We start from the raw sequence: 27,507 nt of genomic DNA on the forward strand, positions 1-27,507 counted from the left end.
TGGGTACTTTTTGAGATAAGTGTGGGACTACATTAGAAATGCCCACACTAGAGTATTATTATATTTTATATATATATATATATATATATAAAAGTGATTCCCTCCTGTTGTTTCCATTCTTTCTCGTTGCTCGTCAAGGGGTGCAGGTGGATTTTATCCCATCCGTGAATCCTCCTTAGATTTTTGTTGTTTGGATTAGATTTTCGTATACAATTAAAATCAATAATATAAAAATCTTAAATTAACACATCTCAAGAATGAGATAATATATTATTTATCTAAAGATAATGTATTATTTGAGTTTATTTTCTTTTATTTATTTTAAAGTAATAACATTGTTTAATAAATGGTACTGTAAATATGTATTTATGTTTTTTTATGTTTATGATATGAGTAGTATAATATTTTATAAATATTAATTTTTAAAATATCTTTATTATTCTGTCAAAAAAATAGTTATTATTTTTGAATTTGAGAATTATTTTAATTTTTTTTTAATATTAAAAAGGTGACATTTTTTTAATGAACCAATCCCATTTAATTTCACTAAAATTGGACTGATAAAATAGAAAAAGACAAACTAAATTCAATCTAATTGAATAAAGTTGAAAAAAAAAAAGTCACAAAAGTCAACCTAGGCGGTTCACTAACACCCGTCTCCTAATTTGCCGTTTGGCGTATCTACTATATAGTTGTAAGATGATGACATATTGGCCTGAAATGAACCATTGTACCTCCCCGGGAGAGAACAGCGTTCATCTCGCCCGATTCATCCCGGGTCGGGTACCACAAATGCGAAGATACAGTATCGTATAAACTGTTGTCGGGAAAACATTTATTTCCGAGAGTTCACAAGTTAATTTTGTATCCATGAATATTGATGAGAAAAACATTTTCAAGAGTTTAATCTTAAACACTGACAGAAGCAGAAAAGGGAATAATTTTTCTAAAGCAATCCCACATGTATCTCAAAAAATACCCTCATCCTACGGACCCCATTGTGGGAGACTTGTGATGCTTGACGTCGCCACATATGTTTGTATACAAGTTTCGCAATTGCATGACATTTCTATGGATTCAGGTGCAGCTTCCATCAATGATAGTAGTTAATTTCAAGGTTTGAAATACCAAGTGACAACTCTGATGATTTCTTTCGGCTTTATAATGCAGCATTCTGCCACATTTGCATTTGCTGGAAAACTCAACCCCTATTTGGCTTTACAAAACAGCAACACCAAAACAGGAAAAAGAAAGCAATTATTAATTTCATCCCATATCACCCCAGTTAGGGGTTAAGAAAAGATTAAAAATGATGGACTGAGTTTCAACAGCTTCCATTTTGGCTTTAAAAATGATGCCCAGATGGTACTTTCTCCCTCTACAAGGACTTCTTCTATACACTTGCATTTTAATCTTAACAGAGAAAAAAAATTCTTTAAATTTAAGGAACATCTTAAAATAATTTATGTCTCCCAACATGTTTGAGACCTGCCATGTGGGTTATAAGCTCCGCTAGCTATATTTAAAATTGTGCCTTTCGTTCTGACATGACTTTCTCTTGTTTTTTAATCAGAAGAGTTCAGAATCCAATATTAGGTGACGTCCCTTTTAGGCTGCGGTGGTTTCTTGAGATTGCTTCGGTTTGACTTCTTGGTGTATGAAAGCGTAAGTTCAATTAGACAAACATAAAGGACGTCGACGCCCTTTGTGAAATAAAAAGATTCTCGTTCCTATAAAAAATAAATAAAAAGATTCTCTCAGAAAAAGTTTCACATTAAATACCGAATGGATTCAAATAAGAAGTTAAATTTGCCCGTCTAATTGGTTTACTCCCATGTATTAAAAATTAGAATGCATTTGACAATACTAGTGTCTACAACGCAGAAAAGGGAAGATAGGAAATGCATCCTTCCGCATAAAAGATACATGCTATAGAGTAAACAGACACACTTGAGCATTAATTATGTAAATCATACTTTGCGCCATGTCTTGCGAGGTAAAACTAAGTACAAATTCGAGAATAGAGGCAAGTACAACTTAGCAAAGCCTATTGATAAAAAGAACTACGACTGTATAAGCAAAACTGTTATAGGAACCCAAATTCAAGAGGGAAAGTCAATCACACAATTTGGTAGCTATCCGTTATCAGCTGTGTTCTCTGAGCAAATTTGGGAGGATTACCACCCTTTAATGGTATGATGTTGGTAACCTGCAATGAGTAGTAAAAAAAAGGGTAAGTTTAAGCTCCCATTAAATCAATATTTAGACGTGGATGGTAAAAATTGATGACATTGACAGAAACGATACTCTATATTTAGACATGAAGATATAGGACTTCCCCAGCCACAATATAAAATAAAATAAAATAAATATCCAGGTCAATAAATGTGTGTAAGGTTCAACTAGATCATTTTGAAACATCATTTCACATAGAACTATAAATACACAGCTACAGTTAAAGTCAAAATGTAAACAAACCTTCAGGTCACTAAACGTGTCAGTTGCCATAAAGCAGACTGAAATGGGAAAGAATGTTGATGAATCTGCTAGTGGAACAACAAACTCCATTGACCCACTGCCAAACATATAGTCAGACAAAACAAAGTAAACAGAAATTAAAAAGAGAGAGAGATAATAACACAGCATAAGTTAGCTCTAAAAAAAAATCACTCCAGATCTAGCATACCTGCGGTTGGAATTATCAATCAGAAGGACAGACCACTCCAAAATGGAATTCCTAGAGTCATACCTGCAAAGCCAGTTTTACATGAAATTAAATAATTTAGAACCAAAACTAAAATATTAATGATTAAAATCAACAATTTCTGATCTTAAAAAAAAATCATAGAGCTTTCTAATCCATGCAAATCTGGTCAGTAGATTCAGTACTTTCATGTTTAAAAGAATGCAAACCACCATTGACATGTGTGTGACACAGATAATTTCTAATACAAAACCACCAGCTTATTTACTGCAAAATTCAACCCAAAACAGAAATTATGGTTGTCCCTAACACTTATTAAGAGGAAGGAAAAAGCAATCCACAACATTCCGCTAACCTCCATTCCCCATCAATCTGCCTAACAGATGGTGCTTCTCGAAGAGCTGGAAGAGGTACAGAGATCACAACATTCCGCAGATCAAACATTGATGAAGCCTCATATTCAATGTTGACATAAGTTTCGTTTCCAGAAGAAGAGGGCCAACAGTTGACTGCAATAGGCACATATAGCACACAAGTTATTAATGCACCAATACGTAGTAGAGCATATAGAAGATAGTTATAAACCCACTTGTCAGCGGCACCATTGACTCATCAGTACTTTGCATTCTCCACTTTAAAAGACCAACACCTCCAGCATCACTGGCTTGACCAGTGGGGAAAGGCCTGTTGGGATCTTTTAGGCCTAGTATATAATCATTGGCAAATAATTCTTTATTCATGTTAGGGTGTGTCTTGAAAGAGACAGCTTGATTGTCACCAGTTTGGACCTGCAAAAGCAAGGCACAATATGCAATTATTAATACTTTTACTTGTCCTCCCAAGCCTATATCTGCATTCAAAACCAGTCTTAGCAAGAAAAAAACCTAGGAGCACTACAGAGTGAAGGATGGTAGGATCAACATTAGTTACTGTGCAGAAAATTTGGAAAAAAGTAGGTTGAAATGAAAAAAATAAAACTGAACATAAAAATAAATCATTTGAATATCTACAATTGTATTTCAATTTTCAGACAGACATACACCTTATTGTTTTTCTTCATTGATAAAAGAAACTAGAAATTCATGCTAACCTAAAATGATTATTTCAGGAAAAACCTAGATATACATCACAGACCAAAAGCACCAGAATACTTTATGGACAAACCAAGGAACTGGCACTATTATCACCCTACAGGAATTGTAACCACCATTATCTGCCCTTTCATTTTTTTTTCTGCCTAACTGAATTGCCACTGCTATCTGGTCCCTTTCCCTTTTTGTGTTTTCCTTTTCTCTTACTCCCTTATATTTTCCCTTTTGGCCAGCATGCCTGGTTCAAAAGTCTCCAGTTTTTTTAAGCAAAAAGACAAACTGATATAATTCAACACAGTTGACTTTATGGTTGTGCGTGATGAGAAGATTATTTGAATAAGTACACCAAAACCTGCTAGCATTTATGCCTCAAATTAAAAGTCTGGCTAAAACTTATGATTGACTTACTCGAGCCTGGCACTGCTTTTGAAACATTGTTCTTTTGAAAACTAATTAACTGTCTACCGACGAAATCAGTATCAACTACACTTAGAGGATGCAAACTGTGAGGAGTGAATGTAGGCAAAATAAAGAAAAATTAGAAAATAAAAGAAACTAGTCAGAGGAGAAAAAATTGTTTCATAGATCTAAGGAAATGATTTTTGACATGACACAGTAGTGTTATTTGATCCATGTAACTGATCCCACCTACTAGGAAAGGCTTTGGTTATCATCCTAGTTGAAAAAAAAAGTGTTTAATATGAACTTCTTCCCCTTAATGCTGATAAGATTTAATGAAACAATTATTTCATATCAATAAATAATTAATTATTTAAAAAAATACTCAGGTTATGAAAACCAGAAGCCTAATGGACACACATTAAGGTATAATCAGAATGCAATACCTGTACTTGAATATGTCCATCCTCTTGGTTAAGAATTTGGAGAGACAATGTGCCTTGAACATCAAAATTACTGACACCACCATCTCGTTTAAGTATCACATTTAGTTTCTCCTCAACAGTCAAAGTGATAGGATCGGTAAGTTGTGGGGCGGCAGCCCGAGACTGGGAGTGTTTTGGCTGAACATCTTCAAGAATGACCTCACCTTCTGCTTTCAATGATTCCAAAAACTGGTTTGTCCTTTGAGACTTACCAAGCTTCATTCCAAGACCTTTAGGTGGAGCAGTGGCTGATGAAGTTGGACGACCTAAGCAAGAGAATGATGGAGTACATAAATGTAAAGGCTACTCTTAATTTAGCAACATGTTATTTTGAATATAGAAAAAACCAAAGACAGGATACAGCATGCTTCAATGCCCTTTTAAGTCATTACATATAGATGCATTCTAGAAGAATGCATGAAAATCTATGAAAGCCAACCTTTAGGCTTGGTTGCAAAGGAATCGACATCAGAAGTCAATCCAAAACCAGAGCCACTTCCAAAACCAGTTCCACTGCTAGATATGCTCAAATCACTAAAGCTATTTTCAATTCTTCCAGAGCCCATTGACTGTAATGGACCAAATCCTCCTTTATCAGCTCTGTTCTTTTCAATCTGTAGAGAGGACACGTGACTTGAACGAATGATGTGCAATCCCAGACTTAAAATATAAACAAATAATAAAACATAGTCCCTTCAATCATACCTTGCTTTTATCAATCTCACTAGCTTTTCGCTTCATAACATCCTTAGTTTCATTAATCTTGCTCTGCAAAACCAACTTGTGCAGCTTCTCTTCATGACTCTCCATCTCACAGTATTGCTTAACTTGTGCAACAGTCACATTTTCCTTGTGCCCAAGAGAGATGACTTCATCAAATGCAAAAATCAACTCAAAGGCATGTTTGCAAACACCCTCTTCATCAAGGGAGTAAGAATATTCAGGTACCTAAAAGTGTTTAGGAATGAACTCACTGTAATATTGATATTTTGGCAAAAATTTTACCAAATGGCTCTAAAAATGACCAATAAATCTAAAAAAGCCTCCCACTACCAGCCATTTGATCTAACTTAAACCTTCCTGAACCTTCATATAAAAATCAATATATTAAATGCTATGTTTAAGGTAAGAAAAGGCTATAAACTGAATGATTGCTCCATTGAAACTCTGTGAGAAAACCAAAATGACAAGAAAATGAGTAGACAAGGCACAGATGACAGAACAAATTCCAGATTCAGGCCAGTAGGTCATACTAGAGAGAACAATGCTACTAACCAGGTAACAAAAGACCAAAGCAGTTGAAAAAAAATTACATAATAACAGAAAATGTCAAACTTAAAGCATCAGAAAAAGGATACAAGTTTAGAGAGAAGTCTCAGAGTTTCCAAATCTTCCAGTATGTTGCTGTTTTTGTTTGTTACGAGAAGCAGGTACAGTGCCTCTATTGGCTGGTAAACATAGCGCACATTCTCAGTCTCAACATATGTGTGTTGTTTTCCAGTCCCTACCAACTTGGGAAATGCTGCTAGAAGACCTTCAATTCTTATGCGAGTCATATCCACAAACTGTCTAGAAACTAGCACTGCAAACAAAGCAAAGGGCTTGCCAGCATAAGAGCATTGATGTCGAATTCAAATACATAATTATTTAGTCACCACCAAATTCAACATCAACTCATGACTTAGCTATTCTTTATAAACTAAAATTTAATCCTGAATATTAAAAAATCAAGTAATCCCAATTTAATAAGATGTAATATTGAGAATCCTACACAACTAACAGATTGAAATATTGAAGTAGGAAAAGGATTTCATAAATATGTTGCATACAGAGTGATGAGAAGATAGACTATACAAATAAAATAAATATATAACCAGATCATGTTTCCCAATTTAGCCCATATAACATATGTTAGTGTATATGAGGTTTCACAGTGGGAAGTATCGCAATTGATTTTTCCCTATCAAATGTGATTTTAGTGAAAATGTATGTTTGTTATTGTAAGGTAAAACTGTTTTTGCCTCAAAATCTCAATTTGACCAGAAGTGATAAAAAGTAGTTTTTGCATTAGGTTGGAAAATTTACACTAAGTTTTACAGCAAAGTTTCTTTCAGGGTAAAAAGATTCAGTGCATGTTTAAATTTACGTTGAACTATACAAAATCATGTTGAAATAACAACAAATGTAATTTTTAGGCAAATGTTCACATGTTTGGTTCTACCATTGAGGAATTGATTCTATATCTAGAATTAATTTTGAGTTGAAGCTAACTTTAGGTATCTCAACATCAGGACCCAAGTTTTGAACCAGATCAAAAGATATGACTTTCACAGCAGACTCCTCACATGTCTCATTAATACATATATGGCTGGAAAGCAATTACCCCTCCTGGAACAGGAATTAATATCATATATTTTCCAAAACTATATAGCCTGGAATTCATATTACTAAAAAGGAAGTTAACTATAGTTTCACCTAAATAGCAAAGGAATATAGGCCATCTTATTTTTTAACGCTGAAGGATAAGTAACACAGTTACAGCTTATGGGTGTTCAAAATTCAAATAATATTTTTTTTTAAAAAAGAAGACCACATGTCCAGACTCTAATTATAACTATATTCTAAAAATATGAACCTTGAATGGGCAATGTGTCTAATGTGTTTCTCTTCCCTTTGGTGAAATTATCAGTTATTGAGGTTATAATTAATACAACAACTAAAAAAGGGAGCTAGCCTAACACACACTATCAGTGAAAATAATTCCAACAAGGATGGAATGAGTCAGGTGTAGAGGGCTGCAGAGAACTAACCTTTCCCAGATTTGCTCACAATGGATGCAGCAAGGACAACCTGTTGGATAAATTAAAAAAAAAAATAGAGAATTAATGGAGCAGAGGGGAAGTGAAGAACTGATAGAAAGAGAATATACCAACCCCATTCCCAAGTGAATTCTTCTTTTTCCTAACCCAAAAGTTATAATTCATTGTTTATTTTATTTTTTCATTTTTCACAAGGGAATGTGCCTGTGACCTCTGCCAAACCCCATCCCACCCTCACCATCACAACTGGCATTTGGAAAGCAAATTGCTCGTATAATCAAGCATGGCGCCAATTCTGGATTACATTAAACATTTAAACATTCAAAGCTACATAGCTTAAATCAAGTTGAACAAAAACAACAAAATGTAGCACAAGCTACACGAGAATATCCAAAATTACATGTAATTTTACCACGGAGGGGAAAAAATTATACAAGGATTTCAATTTTAAAACAGTTCAAGACATACTAGTAAGTCCCTTCAGCCTGTAATTCTAGATCACAGGTTAAACTACATACATATAACGAAATCGACATTTGTAGGAAGAGATTCATGCCATCAACGTGATATACTAGCATTACAAGCAAAAAGCGACAGTTAAATAAATAAATTAAAGAAACAACAAATAATCAGCGTTAAATAGTTAAGCGAGATAAGAAAATCCTCGAATGTTAAACCAAGGGAGTGTACGGAGTGTTACCATGTTGTTCGCTTAATCTTTGAGGCGAGGAAAGTGTCGAATTGAATCTGCCAAAAAAATAAACACAGAGAGTGATAGGAGGCATCAGATCCCGAAGTGAGAATGGGGTGTAATTGACTGGCCAATTGGCAAGAGACCAGAGTGGACAAACAATTTACCCAAACGGAGAGAGCAGATCTGATCCCAGACGACCAAACTCAAGAGAAGAACGATTGCAGCGTCTAATGAAAACACGATACGGTGCGCTTTCTTTTTTTTTCCCCTTTTTTTTTTCAAATTCAACGTAAAATAACAATATCTTTTTAAAAAAAATATTTATTTTATCTAATTTCATAATTTTAATAAATAAAAAATGGACCTATAATTCATAACTTACCGATTTTGGTCATTCTGATTTATTTATATTTTATATTTTGATTCCTATTTAAAAAAACCTACAATTCTAGTCCATCTTTAATTTTATATATGTTTTTTTTCTTTTATTTTAATTCAATTCAAAATTAGACCTAATATATTCACATAAGATATCGTAAAAAATAATTTTATTAGTTTAAATATAAAAAAATAAATGTAAAATTGAATATTATAACAAAAAATAATATTTTTTAAAATATAAAGATCTAAGGATAGAAAGATTAAATTGTGAATTTAAAATTATGGAAAATCAAAATTATAATTTAATTTTAAATTTTTAGAATAAAATATGTTTAAAGTTCTTGTAAAATTTTAAAAATATTAATTTTATCCTTATAAAAATTTATATTAATTTGATTCTAAATATATTTATGTTGATCCTCGGTAATAATTTCATTATACGAGTGTAATAAAATGGATAACAAAAATAACACCAAATCTTCTTTTATAAAGAAAATTAACACCATGTCATTTAGCAACTAAAAAACAACAAAATCTTAAACAAGTAACTTCAAGTCCTCAAATTTTCTAATTCTAGATAATTTTGGTGCTTGGGAGTCCTTAATGATTAAATGAACCAAGATTTTACCATGACTGCAATTTTAGAGAGACGCGAGAGCGAAGTCATACAAAAATCCAGTGCATATATTTATAACTTTTAGATCTATTTAAGGAAAATATTCACTCTCTTTTAAATGCGTGAAATCAGTAAAAATTGTCCTTTTTTAATGCAATCAGAAAACACAAAATATTTGCAGGAGGGCAAATATGATTAAAATATTTAATGATATCTTTGAGGCTAGTTTAATATATAATTCATTATTTATTATTTTATATTACTTTAAGACTTAGATAATTTTATTAAACACATATAATTTAAAATAAATTACACTATGATCCCTTCTGGTTTATTCATATTTCTTGATACCCCTCCTTTTTTTTCATGAACTCCTAATTATTTGCTTCCCATTACACAAACCACCTGCACCCTGCACCCTAAACACACGTTAGCTCTGTTTACATGATGCGTCATGTGACTGCACGTGATTTTCTAAATGTTTTCTTTTTCCTAGAATGCCCCTTCCCCGACACATGTTAACAATTTTATAAGGATCAAACAAGTGTCTTACAACATAAAAATAAGAACAATGAAGAGCCCATGAATTTTCAATCTGCAAAATTTGACTGAATCGAGCAGTAAAACCACTCAATTTGACACCAAGAAAACTAGCACAACATGCCCAGAGTTGGATGAATTTACATCAAGACACAAACACCTAAAATTCACACGAAACAGGTGTTGATCCGTGTTCAATTACTATTCAAATTTTGACGCAAACAAATTCACAACAACAACGACAAATTACTTCTAACAGATCTTCGCGAGCGATTACACACTCTTAGGTTTACTCAAGACATTATCGGGCTTCTTCACCACCTTTACAGTAGTCTTCTTTGTCGCTACCTTAGCAGGCTTTGCCTTGGGCTTCGCAGTTGCAGCAACGGAGGGGAGATCGCAATAACAGGAGAGGAGAGCACAGATGGAGTGATTGCGGTCGTCGTGGAGTGGATCTGGAAAAATAAAACGATCGTGACAGAAAGGAGAGCACAAAATGGAGGGAGATTGCGATCGTGGTGAAGTGGATCTGAAAAAATGAAGGGTTACGTGAATCGCTGTAGTGCATGTTGTCGATCAGGAAAGCATAGAGGGTTGGGTTGAGGAGGAAGCGGGAGAATTCAAGGAGGATGGGGAGAGAGAAGGAAGGAGGAAACAATAAAATCATGTTTTGTTTAAAAAAATAATTAGAAAATTTAATAAATATATTAAAGATAAAAATTATATATATAATAAAAAATTAAAAACTAAAATTTAATATTTTAAAAAATACCACTTCAAGTTTTAAAAAATAATAAAAGTTATTAAAATAATTTTGTTTATCAAATACTTAATAAAAAAATTATAAATTAATTGGAATTATTAACTATAAATTAACTGGAATGCCTTCTCAAATATAATCAAAATGTATAAATTATATTTTTAACATAACATTTAAATTATGAACTAAATGGATGGATTGGATTGAAAGAAAAAAAAACACACAAATTAAATGGACCAACGATTTTAGAAATGTAGTGAGGTGCGGGACAAGTGGGAGAACATGTGGTGTCTTTGGGCGAGGTTATGCCACTTAACATTTATATGTGATTCTGCCAGATGAAGGAAAAGCGTCATGTAGCCCTGTACATATCCTTCATTTTGGACAATAACCACTTCCTCAAAGCCAACTACCGGTTTATGTACCTGGTGTAGACTACCTTTGTGAGGTAATTTAATATAATGTTTTTATTATTTTTTATATATAAAAACAAATAATTTATTGGTTGTATTTTCCCTTTTATGTGAGATATTAATTTATGCATTAGGACAATGATTTCTTTTGAAGTTTGATCAAATGTTGTATATAACTCAATTGATTCTTTGAAACAAAAATCTCAAAGGATGGAAAACATATTTATCAAATCATTATTGTCTTTAAACTCTATGTAGTCATATTCGACACAATGATTACCTACATATATAAGTTGATGTTAAAAACTGTCAAATAACATTCTACTAGTTTTGGTGGTATTTTATCAAAGTAACAAACAATGTGTTCTCACTTATTCTAATGAATTTAAGACATTTAAACAATACACTCTCAAAAATTGATCATGTATCATCCTAATACACAACAACAATAACTTCCTCAATCTTTTAAGAAATAAGGTGAAAAAACAAACAAGGGAGTAAGTTGCCTTATACCACCAATGATATTTTTATATTGGATGATGTACTATTTTTCTGGTGAGTCAATTATCACACTCTTTGTACCGTGTCTAACAAAAAATAATGGTTAAGATTACATTAATTAAATATATGTTTTAGATTGCATCGAGCTTTACGGAGGTATTATTTACACGTTAGATCATCATTAATATGTTTGCTTAGGTGAAGCAGAAGAAATACGCATTTTTATTGTTCATTAGGGGATGTTAAAAAAAATAACAACGGAATTACGATTTGTTGTACTATTTCAACAAAATTATATTTCCGTTGTTATTTCAATGGCGGAGGTGTGCAACTTGGTGGCATAGTGCACACGGGGTGGGCGAGTGGAAGTGTGCGTCGGCGCAATGGTGGTGCAAGGGACTCGTAGAGAACAGGCAGTGGTGCAGAGGGAGTTGCAGAGGTGGCTTTGCGACGATGGTAGCTGGATCATGGTAGAAGGGGTCACATATGGATTTAATGTTAAGAGTGGGTGCGACGTTGTTGGAGCAGTGGTTGTGTTGCACGCAGCCAACATTGGGGTCGTGGGGCAGTAATGATGGGTTGCTGGGAAGGGGAAAAGGAAGGTTATTGAGAAGTAAGGAGATCTTTTCACAGATTTACAGGGGCTAATAGCAAAGAGAGTAGGGGTCAATAGAAGTTCCCAGTGTAATGTAATATAGCTATACGAATAATCAACTCTTGGATGGATGACTGATATTGGATATTTTCCATTCCTACAACTTTCTAAATAGCCCACTTCACCACACTGAATAAACATGTTGCAACAACTTTCAAAATCTTTATTTCTTGCAAGATGCAAGCCTGGAGGCGCACTATATGTACCAGATGGGAGGGGGGAGAAACTAATTCCATAGATTTAGCTTCCATCTCACATAAAATGACAAATATTTCGACCTCTCTTTCAATTCATCTTTTTTTCGAAAGCCAAATAATAGGCTTTTGGTTTGGGCCGTTTCATTAGTACGAAAAAGGAATCAATATAGTCCATTTTCAACGCATATAGGATCTTCATCAATAAGGAAATCTATCGCATGTGGGTTAATGTGATTTGATATTCGTTTAAAGACCAGATCTTCATATTTGAATCTTTGGGTGCGATTGGTTTAAATGATGAAAATAAAAAAAATGGATATGAAAGATAGATTTTTGAATTAAAATAGAGTTTAAAACGTGTAGATCCTAAAAAAATATAAAATTTCTTTTTAATATTATCTATTTTTTCTCTACCAAACGCACCATTAGAGTCTCCATTGACAACAAAAATCTCAAATTTCCTTTTTTCGCATTCCCTATGTATATCAAGCCCAAAGGTAAATGCTTCCAAAATTTTAAACAACTTTTTCCATGAAATTTAGTGGACTTTTTATTCCTCTTCTTTCTTCAGCCACCAAAAATTAGAAACCATAGATTCATTTTCTAAGCAACGATGTAAACGGGACCTGGAAACAGCTCATAATATACAGTGTGGACATGGCCCGTACCGTACAATTTCTTTGATATGAGAATATTCTTACCCTGTCGTTGACAAAAACAAAACCTTTAATTTCCTCTTCCATATACACAACTGAGGAAACAACCTTCGAATTTCCAATAATTGTTAGGAGGCCAAGTAATTTGGAAATTGGAATGAGTGGGACCAACTGGCAAAACCTCACTTATAATCTCTTGCTCTTCCTAAGTAAGTACTGCCCAACAATAACCTAAACATGGTCCACCATTATCATCCACCACTCACTCAGGAAACTTGCATATCATTCACATAGTCACATGGCTAGCTAGTGCCACATGCGCTGTTAATATCAATCATCTTGTATGATCATCTCATACCCAACGGCTATTTGACTCATTCTCTATCGCATAAATCAACTCTATACAATAATAACATATTATAACGTATTCAATCATTATACTATCTCAACTGCATTGGTACAAAATTTAATTGATTAAAAGTAACCAATGAGATAGAACTCTTTTAAGTGCCTTTTTTTTATATTGGTTGGAAATGGAGTTTGCTCATAGCCATTTTTTTCCCTTTCGAGAGAATTTATTTTGAACTGTGATTTAGTACATAAAAAAAATGCATAATTCCGTTTCACTATTCAAACAAACAAGGCCTTATTTGAATTACTTGTTCCTCTGCTACCTCATCATTCTGCATATTATTGCGGAAGACGTAGCATCGATAGCATACAAAGAAATAAAAATGTAAAAGGATGTAGCTATTTTATTATCCACACTTGCCTTTCTTTTAATCTTTTTAATGTATAACAGTGGCAACAATATTTGAAGTTAATATCTTGTATAAATTATCCAAATCTCGTCCCTACTAACTATTCTCAGTGGATTTTTTTTTTTTTTGTGTGTGAATCTTAGTGGATTCTTAATTCTTTTAACTCAATGTATTTAGACTTTTTCTATCAGTTTTATGGCGAAAATTTATTTCACTTTCAAAACTTTTTTTTTCTTCTGAATAACCACTTTCGAAACCTATACATAATTAGAATAAATAATTTGCTCGGATCAATCCATCAAATGCATTATGTTTATTAACATTAAACATAAATTATTGGCTCCAATTATCAACATTTCTTGAGTAGCGATTTTGCTAAAATTTAATTTAAGAAAGATTAATTTCGGATTACAGGAATATAATTTTTTATTCAAATTTATATAGTTTGATAATTGTATATAAAACTTTATTCATCACGTATTAGATGTTATAAACAGTAATTGTAAAAATTAAAATTATAAAAGATTATCCGTAGTCTTATAGAAATAAATAGTAAAAACAATGTTGATGGATGTTGACTCATTAAACGTTAGCACGACGGCCAAGCACTACAAAACAACAAGACCGTGTGACGGTTACTTCGAGGAAACAATTTACCAAGAAATCGATTATTCTGAACACTATTGTACTATTGTTTTTATCCTTTGCTATTTTTCTAATATACACGGCTAATAAATATTTTTGAAATTAAAGAAAATAAAAAGGTAATTTTATTTTATTTATATAACATATTTTCATTTATGAAAATTAAAGTAATAAATAAAGGAAATAAGAAAAATGAAGGCTTAATTAAGAAATTAATTAATACTAAAATAGTTTAATACAAAAATCCCGATTGACTAAGTTTATAATGCACTTATAATATTCTTTATATAAAAAAAATAAATTCTAAATTCTTAAATAAAGATTTCAAAGACACTTGGTAGTAAATTTTAATAACAGAAAAGCATTTAATGAATGGAAATTTTGGTATTGACCAACAGTATTTGCATTAATTTATTTGACTCAGATTTCTTGTTTTCTCATAGACTGCTTTTTAAATTTGGTATTGACCAATAATATTTATATCCTTATAAGACATACCCGTAGCTTACAAGGTCACGTATCTCTCGTGGATCAACTAAGCCGAATAACCTTCAGCATGTGCTGAGAAGAATGACTGAAGGATCCTGAACATTGATGATTCCACACTCACGCACTTTTAATATCATTAGAAATTGACCTTAAAACAACATTACTTATATGAATAGATCTTGTTTCTCCCCGGTCGGTGACGCTATAATCCAAATTACGGTGTCGTTTTCGGTTCGTTTAAGCATCACCTATCCCAATTTTATTCATAATCATATTAACAACAACACTACTACCACTTCCCAGTATCTTAATCTAGTCCACAACCACCCTCAGCATAATGGGCAACTGTTTGGGGAAGTCGGAGAAGAAATTAACGGCGGAGATTGTTCCACGCGACGGGGCCAAAGTGTATCCCACCGTCCGTTTACACGGCTCGCCCAAGAGCATTCTCGCCGCTTATATCCGTTTCGCGCTTCTCCACAAGTCCGTTTCGTTGGACTTGGTCGAAACGGAAACGGAGCGCGTGGGAGATGGTGGTGGTGGTGCGGTTACGCTCCAGGTGGGGTCGGAGGTTGTTTCCGGCTCACGCGAGACGCTGCTGCGGTTCATCGACGCGCGCTTCCCTGGGCCCTCGCTTGGGAGCGGGAGGGAGGACGAAACGACGCCGTTGCTGGCGAGCTTGACGCGGGCGCACCACACGAGCATGCTGTGGCACGTGGAGAGGATGGTTAAGTGGGCGGAGGATCTCACGACACGTGGCGGAAAGAAGATCGTCGATCCTTCCGTGGGGACTCCCAGGATGGAGATTAGAAAATTCGCCAAGAGCTACTCTGAGCTGCTTGAGCTCATGATGGAACACGCTCAGATGGAAGAAACCATCCTCTTCCCTCTTTTTGATAAGGCCGATCGAGGTAACTTATTACCAACAATTTCAACCCAACCTTAGGATTTTTATTTTTATAAGATAAATTTGATTTGATGTCACGTATTTTGTAGGCCATGTCTTGCCTTTGAAGCAATGCTGTGAATGATTATTTGATTTTGAGTTACTCTATGTTAATTGTTTTTTGAAAATAAAATAAAAATGCAGGGCTTGCTAAAGCTGCAAAAGAGGAACATGCTAGGGACCTACCTCTCATGAATGGTATCAAAGAAGTCATAAAATCTGTTGGAGTTTTGGACTCTGGCAGCCCTGATTACCATGAGGCTTTGTGCAGCCTTTCTACTCGCCTCAAGTCATTGCAGGTATGTTCAGTTCCTATAAACAATTAACATTCCTTTTTCTCATGCTCTAAATTGGGATTTTTTAGTTTCTATCTGATTAAAACCCGTTGAGAAATAAGAAATCAAGCCTGAAACGTGGAAGCTATAACTATTAGTGTATCTGGAAACAGATTTCAGAAGTGATATAGTATTTTCATTGTCAATTTGAGATCTGGATGTGTGCATTATTTTTTTTATTGGGGGCTTGCTTTTGTTGTTAATTTGTTTTTAGGGGCAATGCAAACAACATTTTGCAGAAGAGGAGGTGGAATTACTTCCACTAATGAAGGCATTGGAGTTGAGCAAAGAGCAAGAAGTGAGTGCACTTGAGCAGTGTTTTGAAGTGATGCAAGGAACACAAAATCGGTTGTTGAAGTTTTTTCTTGAAGGTCTCCCTCCTCATGATGCTATGAAGTACTTGGACTTGATCAGCAAGTGTAGGGACAAAGAAAAAATGGAATCTATTCTCCAGAAGATAGTTAAGTGAGAGAGATCTAGTTAATGGGTTCAATCATTGTGCACACATGGATGAACAGCCAGGCTTGCTTTGTCAATAGATGCAAAATTGTTTTTTTTTTTTTTTTGTGTGTCAGTTCTTCTAAAGGAAGTTAAGTACCCAGCATATGTGTAGTGTTTCTTCATATTTCTGCTTTTGTCATCTGGGACATTCTTCTTGAACATGTGTCAGTCTGACCTTTTGATTACGGAAGCAGAAAACTTGGATAGGATTTGGAAAAGCAGGGCGTTCTCTTTTTCTTTTTCTTTTTTCCTTTTCCCTTTTTCCCTTTTTCTCATGATAGTTTGGATAAGGTTGTCTTGAACATGTTCATAAATAATGTACATCCAAAATATATGCACCCAAATATATTCAAAAGTAAGTTAAGTATGCCAGTTTACCTGTTTTGATTTGTAACTCCACAGTTTCTTTTTAGCCAAGTTCTTGTTTGTCCATTAGCTGATAGTTCACGTGGTATCCCTTCCAAAATTCCCTCCCCTCTTGTTAAGGTATCAGATTGCAAAGTCCGCTTCCTTACTGCGTAAAAATTAAGTCTTTTGTTATTTTGGATCCATTGTTCAGAACCTTACAAATACAAATAATTGTGGTAAAACTTGAACAGGGGTTGAAATATTCGACAGATCGAGTATAATAGATTATGACCTGGCATACTCGTGGAGCTTATATGGGTTATATTCAGCAACTAATCATTTGAAAATAGATCTATCATATTTGTAGCGAGAAGAATAACTCCGTTATTATCTATAATAAATATTGTACACCATGTTGTCAGCGATAACATCATAACCATTGTCATTCTGCCACCTATTTCAACCAGTAACATTGCCAATACGGCACTACCAAATCTCCATCCCCATCACCCCACTTTTCTCCTCCTTCATAATTTTCCTGTTATTGTTAGCATAACTACCTGTGTCTACACTCCACCTATCTTAACCACCTCACTGCCGTTATTAACAATTTATCATCTACCTCCTCCATCATGACCTCATTATTGTCACCTTCACTGCACTCATCTTTATTGCAATCACACAATGCTACCAAGTACCACCGGAAATGTTTCACTATCACTAACACCATTCTGACCACTAACCACCGCTTAAACTTTCAGTACTACCAAACACTCCTATTGTTTGTAAACTCTTTAAATTTGATTGTTACCTTTGCCCGAATGATGAACTTATCATTAAGTATTTGTGTAATATTTTACAATTCTTTTGCCGTTGTAACTTGTGTCATTTTATTTTCTTACTTCAGTTTCAAGGTTTAAAATCATCCATTTTTGGGTTCAAGCTGGGAAAGTGGGAAAATGGTACATAAAAATGAAAATTTGGGTCATCGTACTCACTGCAATGTCATGACATTTGGCAAAGATAAAACTTGTGTTTAGTTACGAGGAATGAAAAGAAGTGAAATAGAGGAGAAAGAGAGTGAAAATTAGTTGTTTGGTTTAAGTGAAAAAAATATTAAATATTTAAATGAATAATTATATATGAACACCTAAATATAATATAAACATATTTGATAATTTTGTTTTTTCTCTATCGTAGTTACATTTTTTTCTTAAGGTGTCAAATAGCATAGGAGTGTCAATACAATTTTATTCTATTTGAATGAGGGAAGTGGTTTGATAGGTAAGAAAAGAAAGAAAAAGAATTTAATATTAAACAAAAATACACTTTTATTAATATTATTATTTAGTACAATTATTTTATTATTAATGTTATGTTATTTATTTGTTTTTATTATTATTATAATGTAAGAAAACATGAGGCAGAAGAAAAAAAAAAAAAAAAACGTTGAGAGGCAATGACAAGCGTTGAAAGGCACGGTTGTTATTCGGTTAGTGTAGCTTTGACGCCACTTTCATCTCATTCTTGCAAGGAAATACTATTTTGTGAAGCCTACATTTAAAAAAAAGAAACTTTCATATCACTTTTAACCCCAACCAAACAGTTTTCATATTTCCACTCTTTCCCACCCTTTTCAGCTTTCACTTTCATTCATACACTTTCACCTTAAGCAAACACAATGTCAAGCAATCAAAATGATTTTGATATGACATATCTTGACTCGCTTAATTAGTGGGTCAATTAGACTTGATCTATTTTGATGAGTCTTAAAAATGTTGATGACCCTTAAAGATTGATAGATTAAATGAATTAATTTACTCAAAATAAAAAATTCATTGAAAAGATCGTCATGTTTAATGAAAAATTTATCTTTTTTTCCCTTTCTTTTATAAAAAAATATTTTGAGATCTAAACATGACAAATCATATTTTATATGTAATGAGATATGATATAAGTTTCATAGATTTTATTTCGTGATCTGAACATAATAAATCATATTTTATATGTAATGAAATATAAGTTGCATATATTTTGTAAGGAGCAAGATATGATTTTTTGCTCTAAAAATATTTTATTTTATGAATATTAATTTATATATTAACAACTTCACTACACATATTCTCGGGGTATTTATATACCTAGATATAGACTCGTTATTCACATTTTATTTAACATGAATATGAACATGATTTCAGGTTTAACAAATTAATAGTTATTTATTATTATGCATGATAAAATTATTAGTTTTTATAATAATTATTTTAAAAGATATATTTAAACTAACTTTCAATTGATGGATAGTATACAATTTTAATAATTGGTACGTAAAAATTAAACTTTTAATAAAATACGAATGTTATTATAAAAGAAAGGGAGAATCAATAAAAAAATATTGATTATAAGTAATAATGAAAAATATTAAAAAGTAATTGAATCTATAATTAGAAAGTAAGTAAAAATATTTAACTTATTTCAAATTGGATAATTTTCATAACAGATAATGTTTATGATTGACTTGTGTCATTCTCATATATTTTCTATTTTTTATTTATATATCATTTATAGTATTATTTTATTAAAATTTTAAAATTAACTATAGAGGTATTTCTTAAAATTAAGCTTGTGCTTACCACTATGAAATTCATTACTGGGAGTATAATAAAATATTACATAACATTAAGGAATAAAGGTATTTGAATTTTTAAGTGTCTATCTTTACTTTCAATCTACCACCATCTTTTATTTTTCTTTCTAAATTGAATTTCAATAGTTTTTGTCAATAGAAGTTATCAATAAATAAATATAATTTTTTGGGGTTTATAAATAAAATATTTTTTAAAGGTAATAAAATATCAATTTGGATGATGATTAATTTTCTTTAGAAAATTAAGGTATTCTCTCTCAACTTACATTATTTTCATCTACAAGATTTTGGTTATGATATTTAAGTTCAGTTTCATTTGAATGATGACGTGTTGATTTAAATATAATTTTATGTTATAGTTTAAATTGTTTATTGTAAATATAAAGTATAAATTATATATTTAAATATATAACTTATTATAAATCATAATTGTAATATAATTTATTATTAATTTTGTTTATTTAAATTTTAATTAATGTTTATATATATTTATATTGCATTTTCAAAAAAAATAATTCAAGATTCATGTAAAAAGATTTTATATTAAGAATGCATATAAATTAATCATTATTACAAATTCAAAATAATAATATAATAAAAAGTTAGCTAACAAAGATTGATCTAAATTATAAGAAACAAATTCATATTCCATAAAGACGTGATTCATTTTTTTGCTGGAAATATAAAGATCCTTAGTGACTAAGTATGTTTACAAGTATTTTTTAAATCTTAAAATTTATTTCGACTCCAAATGAATATCTAAACTTTTGGTATTGAAAAAAGATATAATGAGTCCCTAAATGTAAAACTATTTTTTCAATTTTGTTTTTCTTATTTTATAAGACTATCTTCAAGTTGTTTTTTTACATAAATTATTTTTTTATCCAAGTATCCTATATTACTTTACAATAAATGCTGCAAAAATTTAAAAGATAAAAACAATATCTCTTTTACAAGGGTTCAATAAGAAGACTAATACAAATTAATTAAGTGAAAAAAAGAGTTATAAGTCTTTAATAAATTTAAGGATAATTTTTGCAACATAAGGTAAATACTAATAAATTTAATACCAATAACTATATTAATTAAATTTGTTAAAACGTGTGAATTAGTTAAAAAAAAAGTTTTATATTTTTGGAATGGAGGGAGAAGCCATAAGAGGTAAAAAAGATTGTAAAACTGATAAAATAACGAAAAGTTGGTGCCCTAATTGGAATTTGGAACCACAGCGAGGCAGAGTAGAAGATGTTTATGTGGCGGGAACCTCTTGACTCTGGAGAAGAAAACCCGCGTTTCCTTGGGTAGTCGAAAGGAAGCAGAATGGGATTCAAAATTCTTCCAAAATGGGCATCGAAGCCTTGCGTAATGGGAATCGACGAAGCTGGAAGAGGCCCCGTTTTAGGTCCATTCCCTTTTCCATTCTCCACTTTCCCCCTTTTTTCTTCCTTTTAACATATTTTCGTCATTGTTTCAGGGCCTATGGTCTACGGTTGCTTATACTGCTCTCAGTCCTATCTGAAGACCCTTTCCACGTTGAGTTTTGCAGGTACCATACCGCCTCAACTTCTCTTTATTATTACTATTTTTTGTTCCCAATGTTATATTATTGGAAGATTTTTTACGAGATTCGATTAGTTCCACTTAGCAGTTTAATTTATATTAATTTTAGTAAATACCTTATGCTTGGTGGGAAAATATTGAATTGACGCTGTTACTGGAAACACTGCCTAGTGTGCATCCGTTGAAACTCAGTGGTTCACCCTTTTGCAATTCTGTTGGTGCAGATTCTAAGACACTCAAGGAAGAGAAGAGGGAAGAATTGTTTGAAACTTTAAAACTCAATGATTCTATTGGATGGGATGTTGATGTCATTGACCCCCGGGAACTCTCCGCTAAAATGCTTAAGAAGTAAATCAATATAGCTTACTCCTTCAATGTTTCACTGGGATTCTCTTCTATTTCCTGAGTGCTCTTCTTGTTGTAATTTTTGACAGGAATAAGATTAACTTGAATGAGATTTCACATAGCTCTGCCATGGGCCTCATTGATAGGGTACTGAAAATGGGAGTGCTTCTAACTGAGGTAAAAACCTCGCCCAACTTATATGTAATTATTAATTAATATAAACTGTAAGCTGATTCTGTGGTTCATCTATAGCTCAAATGATTAGAGGTTCAATATAAGGCTGGTGCCTATAGCACCTTTTTGTTCATGATTTTCACTTTCAATGAGAGCAGTGTGCTTAATTTCTTCCCTTGGACATTAAGTGGAATTAAGTGCCAAAAGAGAGTATATAGGGTGTGGTATTAAGTAGTAAGCAGACGATAATTCAATTACTGAGGGAGAAGTGCATAATTTGTTCCTTGCAGGTTTATATAGATACAGTTGGAGATGCAGGGAAATATGAAATGAAGCTCTCTAATAGTTTTCCATCTATCAAATTTGTGGTTGCAAAGAAGGCTGATAGCCTTTACCCCGTTGTCAGTGGTGCAAGCATAGTTGCAAAGGTAACTGTCTCTCCTTTATGAAATTACCAGTGGTATAAAGTCCTGTAGTCTACCTGCAACCTTAATCCAAACTTTCAGGTCACAAGGGACCGTGCTTTAAGAGAATGGGTGCTTGATGAGACTGCTGAAAACATGCAGAGGAATTTTGGATCCGGATATCCTGGAGGTAAGACGGATGTGATTCTATCACATGCCGTGCCTATTGTTCTTATTAAAAATTGTATGTACAATAAATCTGGTTGTGTTCTCATTTGTGTAGATCCCCAAACCAAGTCCTGGCTAGAGGATCACAAACATCATATCTTTGGATTTCCATCATTGGTCCGATTTAGTTGGGGAACCTGCAACTCTTATTTTAAAGATGCCGCAGAAGTGTTATGGTAAGTTTGCTTTCTTAAGCTCTGGGAAAATCTGTGACTGTAGAACACATGATTCCCAAGTTTGTTCTACTTGATATATGTTAATGCATTCATCATATCAATTCTTTGCCATGGTCTCTGTTGAAATTATGGGGTTTTAGGTAGAGGAAGGAAAAAGGGGATAAAAGAGACTGAAAACTTTCAAATCAGTATTAACTTGGCATGATGTGATGTATTACAATGTGATGATATGTTCATGAAACTTAGAGTGTGGTTAAATATTGCAACCTAAACCAGGTGTTGAGTTCAATTTACAAACTAAATCTGACTATCATTTTCTTTAAATTTCTTTCGTAACTCTTAGAAGACTATTTTTGAGTTTTAAGGGCTTCAAGGTTTACTTGCTACTACCAGACTTAGCAATCTCCTAAAAGCTTAAGGTGTTAGGTGTGGTTTGATATTTTCAACACAAACTACTCACACAAGCTTTGAGCTTGAAGCGTGAACAATCACAGGTCCTTTATACCTTGGTAAACCATGTTGAAAGCCAACCCCCCTGGCTTCACTCTTTGACATTTTATGGATCAATCTTTTTAAAAAGTTGATTTCTTGGCACGCATCATGTATACGATATGGATGAAATTTGAATAACTTGCAGGGCCACCCACCCTGGATATGGGCCAAGTCCCCTTTCCCTTATCTACTGTGTTTATGTTCCAAGGTTATTGTAAGAGTTGTTTGTGCTTATCTCTCTTCATTAACACTTGGAATTATTTACAGGGAGTCTGACAATTTAGATGAAGATGGTGGTGGAAGCAACAATAAGAATGGCAAGCGGCAATTGAAATTAAGCAATGTGGGTTTCACCACATCCAAGAGAAGTGAAGAAATAGAATCAAGTGGTAAAGGACGCTGTAGGTTTTTTCAGGCTCGGAAACTTGAGCACCTCACTTATTTCTAAAAGTGATGCTCAAGTATTGTCCCCTCTATTTGCCTTATTCCAGTAATATCTAGCTATGTGAAACTATATATTATTCGAATTTCATCCTTAGATAACATTTTCTGCATATACAGATGATGCTCAGTCTAACAAGATGTGTACCAAGTATTGCGTCAATTTAATTATTAGTATACTTAATATCTATTGAAATTTAAGCCATCATATTAAACATTTATTTCTATGTATATGATTTAAATGTCCTCTACTCAGCTCAACCAGACAAAATTCTTGGATGTCTGAATGGAGTAGTTGAGTTACTGAGCGTTTCCAGGTTTGGATCTGAACCTGGGGAGCGGGATACCAGTTCTCTCCAACAGGCCTGCACACGTCATTTACTGGCTCTCTAGTTTAAAATCTGGAGGTTTCAAGGATGTGAAAATAGTGATTCCGATTGAAAACAATGAGTTGTGTTCTCAGTTTAAAACGGTTACACTCAACTTGCAAACACTGCTTCGTATGATAACAGAAAATGATAATATATTTTGAATGTGCTGGGAGCAGAACTTTGTTTTTAGTTTTATTCATGCATTATCAGCTCACTTGATTTCTTGGTCAGTCTCTTTCACTCTAATCAAAGAATAGTAATTGCCATTTTTTTTAATAATTAAGAGAGAAAATGTAACATTTAAAAGAGAATTTGTATTTGGCACATATCAATTTTTCAAGTGGAGGGACATTTAAGGGAGATTCTGTATAATTACCTATGCTATTTATACTGACTTGCAATTGCAGTTAGGCATATAAACGAGTCAACTGCACCTTCTTCCCACATTGAATCTGTAAACTTTTCTCTTTTGGTACAGATTCTATAAAGTTTACGGGCTTTCTATGTGCTTGATTTGGTATTTTGAGTATTGAACATATATTCCTTGCCATTCGAAACAAGTTTTATTCATCAGCATTTGATACATTCTGCAAAGTGTCACAAATTTAACCTAAACAAAATACATCAGTAGACCATGACAGCACTATTTCTCGAAAGACCTGTAACAGTTGTTACATAATATACAATGAACTATTTTTTGCGCTTTCTATTACAACAAAAATGACAGTATGAGAGGATAGACCAGGATGATCATAAGCAAGTTGGAAAATCTGATTTTGTTAAGGTTGCAGTTTGCAGCACCATGACGGGTCTGATGTTGGTGATTTTTGTTTGCAGCACCTGCTGCATAAACAGGTATAAGTGCAGCTCCTCCTCCTCGTGTTTCAGGTGATCCTGAATTTCCATTTCCATTTCCGTGTGAACTGCCTCCATGACCAGCGCCTCCTATCCTACTTCCATATAGTATTCCCTTATCTTCGAACTTGCTATTCTGCACAATTTCTGTTTAAAAAAAATTGTCTTACTACATGCTTAAGAAAGAAATTAACAAGGTTAATTCCCCTAGTATTGCTTATAAACTCTGCCCAAATGAAAATCGCAGAAGAAAATGATGTGGTTATTTATTACAAAGATTTGTACTCACATCCTACTGGTAAATACTAGTGCAATAACAATAACTATATTCCCAGCTTATGTTGAAGTACTGACTGCAAAGTAGACCTCTTCAATTATGAACCCTCTCACAGGATGCTGTAAGCAAATAAAGGTAATAATTCTAAATACTTTCAGTTGTTAAAGATTTGTAGACTATACAAAAGCACACACGATATCGAAGTTCATAATTTGGTATTGGATACCCCTATAGATCACTAACATTGAAAGACAACGACCAATGGGAACTGCTGTCTGGTAAAACATCTTTCAAAAGCGTTATTTTTTTTCCTTCCCCAACCGACCTGTAGTAAAGTTCATTCGCCTTGTATTGCAAAGGAATTTGAGCAAAAAGCAGTTATAGCATCTGAGATTTTTCTAATAGTGGGAGACAAGGAACATTGGAAAGGGACGGTAATAATCTATGCAAAAATTCAATCTTTAGACTTATGCGATACATGAAAGAATGGCATGGTTAAGGAAAAAAGGACTGTAATAATAGATTTGGAATAATACTATACTAAAATATCAGAAACTCTTGATACAGAATAGAAAGTGTTTAGCACCGGAAAAGAGGGTTACTCGGCAGTTCCACAATTAGAAAACTTGGCTTGATGACCCTGTAATAATAATTCTATTAAACAATAAGCTTATGCATGTGCAGCTTATGTTATTATTATGGTCATTTTCCACAATCTTGATAAGATATCCTACGTTTATTGAACATGATACCTATTAGCTAGCATACACTCAACAGGTACCAACAAATGCAGTAAAGGGCTATAACTATAAGCAATAGTGAAGAAAATTAAAAAAGAACCCAAATCAAAAAAGCTAGAGGGAAAGGGATTGGCAAGATAAAAATTGAGTTAAAACTTAGGACATTTTCTAAGTTAATTAAAAGAGAGAGGAGTTAGGATAGTACCTGAAAGCAAGGTGTGGTGAAGAGGATATGCAGGAGCAAGATTAATGAGATAAATCAAGATAAGAAGAGAAACTCCTAATAATACTCTGAAACACATTTGTCTGTTTAGCTAATGGCTAGTAATGTATACAGATGATGATTCTTCTTCTTTTATATAAAAATGAAATTAAAAATTGGTGGCCACAACTTCTCACTTTCTCGCTCACTGAATGAATCAATGGATTGTGTGGGCGCAGCTGGTAGCAGCTTAGAATGATTTTAAGAAGAATATTTAACAAGTTTGACCTTATCTTCAGCGGAAAGTGGCCTTACTGTAAAGCTTTTAATTTATATAACAAAATATAGTGAGTGGTCCAACTATTAAATGATGAATCTCTTGGCAATTAGTTTGTCATCTAAAAAGTGATTAGAAAGTTTAACCACCATCGACCATGCTTCTGTGTACCACAGAAACTCATAACAGTAAAGCATATTATTTTTGTTGATCATGTTAGCTCTTATAAAGTGAAAATTATTATTTTTGTTTTTAAAAAATAAAAAGTCAAATAATTCGTATTTTTACATTGATGAAGTCCATTAAAACAATTAATTAGATTTAGGGTTAATATTTAATTTTGAGAAATAATCACTCATGTTTTATTAATTTTTAAGTGATTTTTTAAAAAATAAATGATAACTAAAACTAAAGTAAAAAATTAAAAGAATGTTTTTAAAAAAAAAAAATTAAGGACTAAAATAAAGATATTATGTAGAGTTAAAGATTAAAGTAACTAATATTAACATTTTGAATTACTAGAATACAAGTTTGTTTTATTATTTTTGCTTACAGTAAGTTAGCAACTCTTACCGGGTTGCGTAACTTTTACAATTAAGTGTTTGTTTGAGTTGCTTGGGGATCCGCATAACCAGGTTTTCAAAAGGATCTCGAGAGTATCTTTTGCAAACAGCCTTTGGATCCGTCTGGAAACGTACGTGCGATGTCGCATAATGAACAGCACTCCAAACATACTCTAAAGCACCTTTGCACTCCCGGTTATCATTAGAAAGGGATGAGGTGGCAGTTATATATTGACTATGTTAGGAATATATTATATATAATAAGTTTATTAACTTTTAAATAATTATTTAAAATAATTTAAACAATAATTTATAATTAAATAATAATTTAAAATTATTTTTCATTATTAATATATATATATATATATATATTAAACTCTTAATATATACTTCCTCTATTTGATAAATAGTTATAAATTTTCTAAAATAAGGATCAAATATTTCTAAAAAAATTTTAGGCTTAAATATAACTTTCATCTCTCTTTCAAATTCACAATTTTAGCCATTTCATTTTAAAATAGAGATATTTAACCCCTATTTTAAAAAAATCATAATTTTGATTTAATTTTAAATTTTGCCTATTTTTTTATTTCTTATGTTTTAGTTAATTAAATCATTTGGACCAAAATAAAAAGAAATAAAACATAAGTAAAACTGAGAATTGAACTAAAATTACAAATTTTATAAAATAAAGAAACTATATTTCTCTATTTAAAAATGAAGAGAATAAAATTGTAAATTAAACAAAATAGGGAACCAAAATTAGATTTAAATCTTTTTTTTCATTGGGTTCTTTTACTTTTATCCATCCTATTTCTC

General features: G+C 32.6%; 4 protein-coding genes across 4 annotated transcripts; 2 read left to right on the forward strand and 2 right to left on the reverse strand.

Annotated features, from left to right (window-relative positions):
* Positions 1–1,837: 1,837 nt before the first annotated feature.
* On the reverse strand, positions 1,838–8,471 carry LOC114372071 (coatomer subunit delta-like). Its single transcript, XM_028329463.1, has 12 exons — positions 8,357–8,471; positions 8,199–8,245; positions 7,490–7,529; positions 6,038–6,261; positions 5,385–5,627; positions 5,119–5,293; positions 4,641–4,945; positions 3,294–3,492; positions 3,060–3,213; positions 2,687–2,749; positions 2,479–2,575; positions 1,838–2,209 (listed from the first exon to the last, which is right to left on the reverse strand). Exons 2-12 carry the CDS (start codon positions 8,199–8,201, stop codon positions 2,120–2,122), a joined length of 1,593 nt encoding a protein of 530 aa, XP_028185264.1. The 5' UTR covers positions 8,202–8,245; positions 8,357–8,471; the 3' UTR covers positions 1,838–2,119.
* A 6,367-nt stretch (positions 8,472–14,838) lies between these two features.
* LOC114372430 lies at positions 14,839–16,982 on the forward strand. Its single transcript, XM_028329974.1, has 3 exons — positions 14,839–15,717; positions 15,897–16,051; positions 16,302–16,982. Exons 1-3 carry the CDS (start codon positions 15,144–15,146, stop codon positions 16,554–16,556), a joined length of 984 nt encoding a protein of 327 aa, XP_028185775.1. The 5' UTR covers positions 14,839–15,143; the 3' UTR covers positions 16,557–16,982.
* Positions 16,983–20,779: 3,797 nt separating this feature from the next.
* On the forward strand, positions 20,780–23,628 carry LOC114372114 (ribonuclease H2 subunit A). Its single transcript, XM_028329526.1, has 8 exons — positions 20,780–20,985; positions 21,058–21,129; positions 21,368–21,491; positions 21,578–21,665; positions 21,953–22,090; positions 22,169–22,256; positions 22,350–22,470; positions 23,230–23,628. Exons 1-8 carry the CDS (start codon positions 20,904–20,906, stop codon positions 23,408–23,410), a joined length of 894 nt encoding a protein of 297 aa, XP_028185327.1. The 5' UTR covers positions 20,780–20,903; the 3' UTR covers positions 23,411–23,628.
* A 684-nt stretch (positions 23,629–24,312) lies between these two features.
* Positions 24,313–26,128, reverse strand: LOC114372115. Its single transcript, XM_028329527.1, has 2 exons — positions 25,852–26,128; positions 24,313–24,776 (listed from the first exon to the last, which is right to left on the reverse strand). Exons 1-2 carry the CDS (start codon positions 25,946–25,948, stop codon positions 24,484–24,486), a joined length of 390 nt encoding a protein of 129 aa, XP_028185328.1. The 5' UTR covers positions 25,949–26,128; the 3' UTR covers positions 24,313–24,483.
* Between the last annotated feature and the right edge of the window lie 1,379 nt (positions 26,129–27,507).

Source organism: Glycine soja, chromosome 10 (genome assembly GCF_004193775.1).
Source record: "Glycine soja cultivar W05 chromosome 10, ASM419377v2, whole genome shotgun sequence".
In the NCBI taxonomy this organism is placed as follows: Eukaryota; Viridiplantae; Streptophyta; class Magnoliopsida; order Fabales; family Fabaceae; genus Glycine; species Glycine soja.

What these genes read in the sequence shown, in the direction of transcription:
- LOC114372114 (XM_028329526.1), top strand. Translation starts at nt 20,904, where the DNA reads ATGGGATTCAAAATTCTTCCAAAATGGGCATCGAAGCCTTGCGTAATG. An exon ending in TGGAAGAGGCCCCGTTTTAG is followed by an intron (nt 20,986 to 21,057) that starts GTCCATTCCCTT and finishes TCATTGTTTCAG; the next exon opens with GGCCTATGGTCTACGGTTGC. An exon ending in TTCCACGTTGAGTTTTGCAG is followed by an intron (nt 21,130 to 21,367) that starts GTACCATACCGC and finishes CTGTTGGTGCAG; the next exon opens with ATTCTAAGACACTCAAGGAA.
- LOC114372071 (XM_028329463.1), bottom strand. An exon ending in GTGAGATTGATAAAAGCAAG is followed by an intron (nt 5,294 to 5,384) that starts GTATGATTGAAG and finishes TCCTCTCTACAG; the next exon opens with ATTGAAAAGAACAGAGCTGA. An exon ending in GTCAATGGTGCCGCTGACAA is followed by an intron (nt 3,214 to 3,293) that starts GTGGGTTTATAA and finishes TGCCTATTGCAG; the next exon opens with TCAACTGTTGGCCCTCTTCT.
- LOC114372115 (XM_028329527.1), bottom strand. Translation starts at nt 25,948, where the DNA reads ATGTGTTTCAGAGTATTATTAGGAGTTTCTCTTCTTATCTTGATTTAT. An exon ending in TCACCACACCTTGCTTTCAG is followed by an intron (nt 24,777 to 25,851) that starts GTACTATCCTAA and finishes TTTTTTAAACAG; the next exon opens with AAATTGTGCAGAATAGCAAG.
- LOC114372430 (XM_028329974.1), top strand. Translation starts at nt 15,144, where the DNA reads ATGGGCAACTGTTTGGGGAAGTCGGAGAAGAAATTAACGGCGGAGATT. An exon ending in TTTTGATAAGGCCGATCGAG is followed by an intron (nt 15,718 to 15,896) that starts GTAACTTATTAC and finishes ATAAAAATGCAG; the next exon opens with GGCTTGCTAAAGCTGCAAAA. An exon ending in CTCGCCTCAAGTCATTGCAG is followed by an intron (nt 16,052 to 16,301) that starts GTATGTTCAGTT and finishes ATTTGTTTTTAG; the next exon opens with GGGCAATGCAAACAACATTT.